We start from the raw sequence: 6439 nt of genomic DNA, 5'->3' as shown, positions 1-6439 counted from the left end.
TGTTTCTTGCATTCAATAAGGAGAGACCCAGATCGTAATTTTTTAACTTCTTTGACTTCGCCAAAAGTAATAATTTTCAAAAAGTCAAAAGTGTGCAAAAATACCGGGCCAGTTCTACCACCCTTATAGGTGAAGTAAGGGGCGAAGTGGTGTGTTGGGCAAAGGAACGCTATTCCTGGGACCAGTGCCCTCAACCACCAGACTCCCGTCCACCACCGACACAGGGGCGCAACCCACGGCAAACGGGTTGGTGGACCAAATATACCACCGGGTCCACAACGGGGGGTTGAAGAGCGCTTAGCGTTACCCAGCACCCACCACGAGGAGGTGGCTCTTCACGAGTGCCTATGGATTTTTAGGAAGCTTTGTATTCCGACGTTTTTGCTTATATTTGAATAGCTGGCAGGCTGAGTATGGTTTTACGCCGCTTTTAGCAATATTCCAGCGATATCACGGCGGGGGACACCAGAAATCGGCTTCACAAATTGTATCCATGTGGGGAATCGAACCCGGGCCTTCGGCGTGACGAGCAAACGCTTTAACCACTAGGCTACCCCACCGCCCCTTGAATTGCTGACGAAGATTGTATTTATTTACTGATGGAGAAGTCATGAGTCAACTTTAGGTTTAAAGTAGTACACTGGGTCTTGTCAGCTTTATGAAATGGTATTTACGTCCTGTAATTGCTCAGTCTGTACGTATTATATACTGATGGGCAAAAGGACCTTTCTGTGGCAAAATCTGTCATAATATTAACATAAGAAAATATAATCAAAAGCAAATTGCCAACAACAAGGGTTCGATTCTGACCAACAGCAGCGCTCAAACGTACCACTTGACAACTTTACATCGAAAATAGCAAAATGCACGTGTTTTGCAGTTAAGGGTAATATGCACGTGCATGCATGGTATAAAACCACCTCATAGTTTAGAACAGATCGTACTTCAGCAGAAACCCAATTTAGAATGTCGAGGTCAACTTCAGCAGAGCGAGAGAGGGCCATCAGAATGTTACAAATGGGCGCAACAACGGGTCACGTTGCAAAAACCTTCAATTGCTCCGTCGTGACCGTCAGGAACCTACGTCTGCGTTACCAACAGACTGGTCAGACCTCAGACAGGCCCCGGACAGGCAGACCCCGGGAGACAACTGCGCAGTAAGACCGCCACCTAAGGACATTATACCTTAGAAACCGCTTCCTGATGGTAACGTCATCAGCGTCAGCAGCACTGGGTCACCCAGTGAGTCGAAGAACATTGAAAAGGAGACTATGCGAATGTGGTTTCAGGGCCTACCGACCGTACCGAGGAACGCTGCTGACAGACAAACATCGTCGCCTGAGGCTCCAATGGGCGACAAGAGTCATACGTTGGAAGCTGCGTGACTGGCGTCGAGTGCTGTTTTCCGACGAAAGCAGATACTGTATATCAGGGGGCGATGGACGAGCTAGAGTTTACAGGAGGAGAGGCGAAAGGACAGCTCGCTGCTGCGTCCAGGAATCGGAGCCGTATGGTGGAAGCAGTGTCATGGTATGTGGCGGCATATGTGGTGACCTAAGGACAGTACTGGTTGTTATCAACGGTAATCTGGCAGCTCAACGTTATATTAAACAGGTACTTCGACCGACAGTTCTCCCGTTTTATCAGCAACAGCCACAGGGGATATTGTTCCACCAGGACAATGCTCGCCCACAACTTCTTTCACGCCAACAACGTCAACGTCCTGCCATGGCATACGCGCTCTCCTGACATGTCGCCAATCGAGCGCTTATGGGACCACCTTGATAGAGTTATTCGATTGAAACAGAATCCACCAGTTACAGTACAACAAATGGCTCAAGCCCTTGTCGAAGAATAGAGGCGTATCCTAGCTGACGTTATCAAACGCCTCACAACTTCAGTCAGAAGACGTGTCTTTGCATGCATTCTAGCCAGAGGTGGACCTACTCGCTATTAGAGACTTCTGTTCACGCTTTGCTGTGTTTCTCGATTGGACTATGTTATGGCGTCATAATAGTGAGGTGCAGGTGCAAGCATTCTCAGTCAAGTCAAACATACGCAAAGTCTCGTTTCCTGTTGACTGGGTTCCGTCCTATTGCTCAACTTAGTACAATAACCAGTCCAGAATTTTGAGACCAATTCATTTAACTGGATGCATTAATATTAATCAGTATTATCTGATACATCTAAGCACTTTTATAATGCAACACTACGCTCCTTATAATCCTTGCAAACGTGTCGTGCAGCGGTCTCTGTCGTACAGCGAGCACTGACAATCAGTGATGCCAACGTCATGCTATCCGACCTCGTTGTTGTGCTACATACACTCAATAACTCTACTATGACAATGTCATATTCCTTTGAATGCTGAAAACCCTTGAAGATCCGGGGTAGAATAGGTCTTCAGCAACCCATGCTTGCCACAAAAGGCGACTATGCAGGGATGCAGTACAATATGAAATAAGAATTCATTTATTTACACAAAAATGGCTAACTATTCAAATAAATACACTGTCTTTGTTGCGACTAACGGGATCGGGTGGTCAGGCTTGATGACTTGGCCGTCATCGGTTCCACATTGCGCAGATACCCGTGAAGATCCGGGGTAGAATAGGTCTTCAGCAACCCATGTGCTTGCCATAAAAGGCGACTATGCTTGTCGTAAGAGGCGACTAACGGGATCGGGTGGTCAGGCTCGCTGACTTGGTTGACACATGTCATCGGTTCCCAATTGCACAGATCGATGCTCATGCTGTTGATCACTGGATTGTCTGGTCCAGACTCGATTATTTACAGACCGCCGCCATATAGCTGGGATATTGCTGAATGCGGCGTAAAACTTAACTCATTCACTCAATCATTTAAATGCTGAAATCAGTGCTGTCATACGCAAGATCAACAATCAACCTAGAACATTTGTCTTGAACCCATGCCCCTTTCATCAATATATTTGCTGACATCGGTATCTTTAGTATTGAGTGACTGAGTATGGTTTTACGCCGCCTTTAGCAATATTCCAGCAATATCACGGCGGGGGACACCAGAAATGGGCTTCACACATTGTGCCCATGTAGGGAATCGAACCCGGGTCTTCGGCGTGACGAGCGAACGCTATAACCACTAGGCTACCCCACCGCCCCATTTAGTCACGAGAGAATGGAGATAAATCTACTCCCTTTTCAAATATACACATGGTTTGTTTAGATTTGTCCTCGTTAAAGTTAACACTTTTCATCTCCACGGTGTGCATTATAGAACAAACTTTATGGATAACAACATTTTATTCGTGAGTCCGACGTTTCGATACAGATTCTTGTACCGTTGTCAAGCATAATAGAACATGAAGAAAGGGGAAGTATATACTGGATGTAACAATGTAACAAAGAAAACAACATTATTAACATAATTGGCTAGGCAGTAAGCTGGAGAAGCCAGAGAGTTGACAAAGGACAGACGTGGAAGCCAATGATGTACAAATAATAATGAGATGTTTATACAGCAGAGTTTATACAGTAGATTGGGCTTGGTGGATGAGTGCATCATAAGCGGATGGAATGAAGTATCCTTGGTCTCGGTTGATGATGGCCCACCATAAACTCTGCTGTATAAACAACCTAAACATGTTTCCCAATTGGGTTAAAGTGAACATATAAAGTAAGGAATAAGCTTCTTTTGTATTTTAACAACAGTGTGTGTAATTACGATAAAACATATCACTGGTTCCTATGACAACCACGATCATCAGTCTGCAGGAACACAGACGCCTATGTTTTGTTTAGAGCGTTTTACTGCTTGACAAACAGAACAATGAAATCGACATGGTTGACCAAAGGCGAAAATGTCTTTCTGTTTGACACGGGATATTTACTCAGTCGATCCATGCAGGTTTTTATTGTGATTATGGAATCTAACACACGGAATCAATGCATGATATGAAGACCTTGTAATAAAGAGTATGAGCATAAATTGGAGATTGATTCGTCACTGGCAAATGTGTAATGTTTTAAACTATTCAAACATGGCTTCTGCAGTTCATTCTGTAAACATTAGTCTGGATTGAAATGCTGCGATTCTCGTCAGAAGCATTAAATATAATGTAAAGACTGCTGCGTCATACAGCGTTGTGTCAGAATGGAAAAAGAACTCTTCTTTTTACTTATGTGTCCTGCAGTTATGTCCAATGTTACCCTCCTTTCTCCGAGAGATTTAGTGTCAGAATATGTATCTAACCACAATCGTCTGGATCATCCGGTGCCTATTTCCATGTCCATTCTGAAAGTGTCTGTCAACTTTAATCTGCTACATATTGAAGATCTGGATGAGTCAAAACAAATGTTGACCACTACTGGATGGTTCTTCTTCACGTGGACTCTCGAAGGATTGACATGGGATGAAAGTAAATTTCCGAATATCACACGAGTCTCAGTCTCATCAACAGACATATGGTTGCCAGATTTAGTGTTGTCAAACTCTGATGGCCGTCTTGGGGGCGAACATCAACCATGCACTATTAGCAACAATGGAACTGTGGAGTGGTACGCCATAGATCGCCGCTCAACGTCTTGCACTGTGGATGTCACAGGCTTCCCGTTTGACAAACAACGCTGTTCCTTAGAGCTGACACAATGGGTTACACTCACCTCAGAGATAGACTACGTATTTCACGATGTACCAATATCCTTTACCTCACTTAAAGAAAATGGGGAGTGGGAGGTCTTGGGTTCGTTTGTAAAGGAATATTACGAATATGAGGGTCTGTATCAGATCCTGGAGTTGGGACTTATACTTGGTCGGCGTCGAACTTTCTACATGCTTACTGCTGTTTTGCCTGTTTGCATCCTATCCTGTCTCAATCTAATGGTGTTCCGCATGCCCCCGGAGTCAGGAGAGAAGATGAGCCTGTGTGTGTCTGTGTTTTTGGCCTATGCAGTGTACCTGACATCCATCAACTCCTTCTTACCCTCTGTGTCCGACCAAGTGGCTCTCTACAGCGTTTATCTGAACTGCATGTTTGTCCTCAAGGCGCTGACTGTTGTGGCGTCAGTCTTTGTCCTACACCTTCACTCAGCACTGCCGAAGTCGACAATAAGAAAACAGCTGACAAAGCATCTTTCTGTCAATCCAAAGAAAGCTACAACCGGTGCCTTTTCAACTGGTAATCCCGATGAAGCTAATGACCCGAATGATGCATCTGTGAAACCTAACATGAAGGCCGTGGACGTCAAACAGGTGCTGGAACAAGAACAGTGGTTTGATATTGTCAAAAAGGTGGACTTTCTGTTCTTTTGTGTTTTCTTAATGTTGTTCATTTTGTCAACATGTGGATTTTTCTGCGCAATTGCATTCAGACAAGAGTGATTTAGCTGATGTGATTGATTCAGTCTTACAATAATATGACATGTTCGTTATGCTGTAAATCATTTATTAATCACTTGATTCTGACTGATTAGTCACAGATTGTCAAATGACAATAAATTGCCTTTAGTTCAAACAGTCAGTTTGACGGCAAGATTTTCAGAGAAGTGTTTTTAAACTCTCATTGTCGGTAGTCATTTTTTTACATAATCATATTATTTTACATAATCATATTATAAAATGCACAGGTACAATTCCTGCAAAACGGACCCCAAACACTTGTGCATAAGCACACTAGCAATATACAAAGCGAACGTATTTCAGATTATGGGACAAAAAAAATCTTGAAACTGGGCGATTCGTTGCATCTGTGTATAAGAGTAAAAGGGTATTATTTCGTCAGAACAGTGATGTGCGTCTGTAAGCATTCTCAGTTTGATTTAGTGATGCCTGCTTCATGTTATCCGATGCTGTCAGTGCCTGTTCTATGTTTGAGTGAGATATGTTAGAGTTGTTTCTGTGTTAGAGTTGTCAGTGATTCCGTGATCCCGATCAACCACCAGCTCAGAACATTTGACTAACCCATGCCGTTTTTGTCAATACATATGTTTGCTTTGGCTTATTTACCTATGACATAATGGAAATAAACTACTAAATTAACATTCCCTTGTTTCAAACTCGGGTTATGGTTTAGGAAATACATCAAGTTTGTCAACTAGTATTCTGACATACAACTCATTTTCACCAACTCATAAATATAACGCCCATGGACGGATAACATTTCGTCTCTTGGACGAACAATGATTTATTGGCTTAAAACTATTTTGCTTGCCAAATACGTGATAGTGTTTCTTCAAGTTTTGTGACTCGAAACTCGATTTTTTTTTTTTTCGCCAATGAACGAAAACAGTTCAGCCTATTCCATCAAAGTGTTAGGTAGGGAAAGATATGGTTACCGTATTCAAGACAAATAGTCAAAGTTGTGTCATAGTTTCTCTACTCAAGACGACGGTACATGCATATACAAGTATCTCAACATCTTATGTGAAAGGGGGTTACTGTAGTTTTCACTGGATGTGATTCA

The 6439-nt window shown here is 43.1% G+C and overlaps 1 protein-coding gene across 1 annotated transcript; it reads left to right on the top strand.

Moving 5' to 3' along the window:
• Positions 1-4131: 4131 nt before the first annotated feature.
• LOC124287079 (neuronal acetylcholine receptor subunit alpha-5-like) lies at positions 4132-5358 on the top strand. The gene has a single exon (XM_046723557.1). The coding sequence runs from the start codon at positions 4132-4134 to the stop codon at positions 5356-5358; it is 1227 nt and encodes a 408-aa protein (XP_046579513.1).
• The last annotated feature ends 1081 nt before the right edge of the window (positions 5359-6439 follow it).

Source organism: Haliotis rubra, unplaced genomic scaffold (genome assembly GCF_003918875.1).
Source record: "Haliotis rubra isolate DU_JTF1 unplaced genomic scaffold, ASM391887v1 Scf4, whole genome shotgun sequence".
NCBI lineage: Eukaryota > Metazoa > Mollusca > Gastropoda > Lepetellida > Haliotidae > Haliotis > Haliotis rubra.
This window is presented reverse-complemented; position numbering and strand designations above follow the sequence as displayed.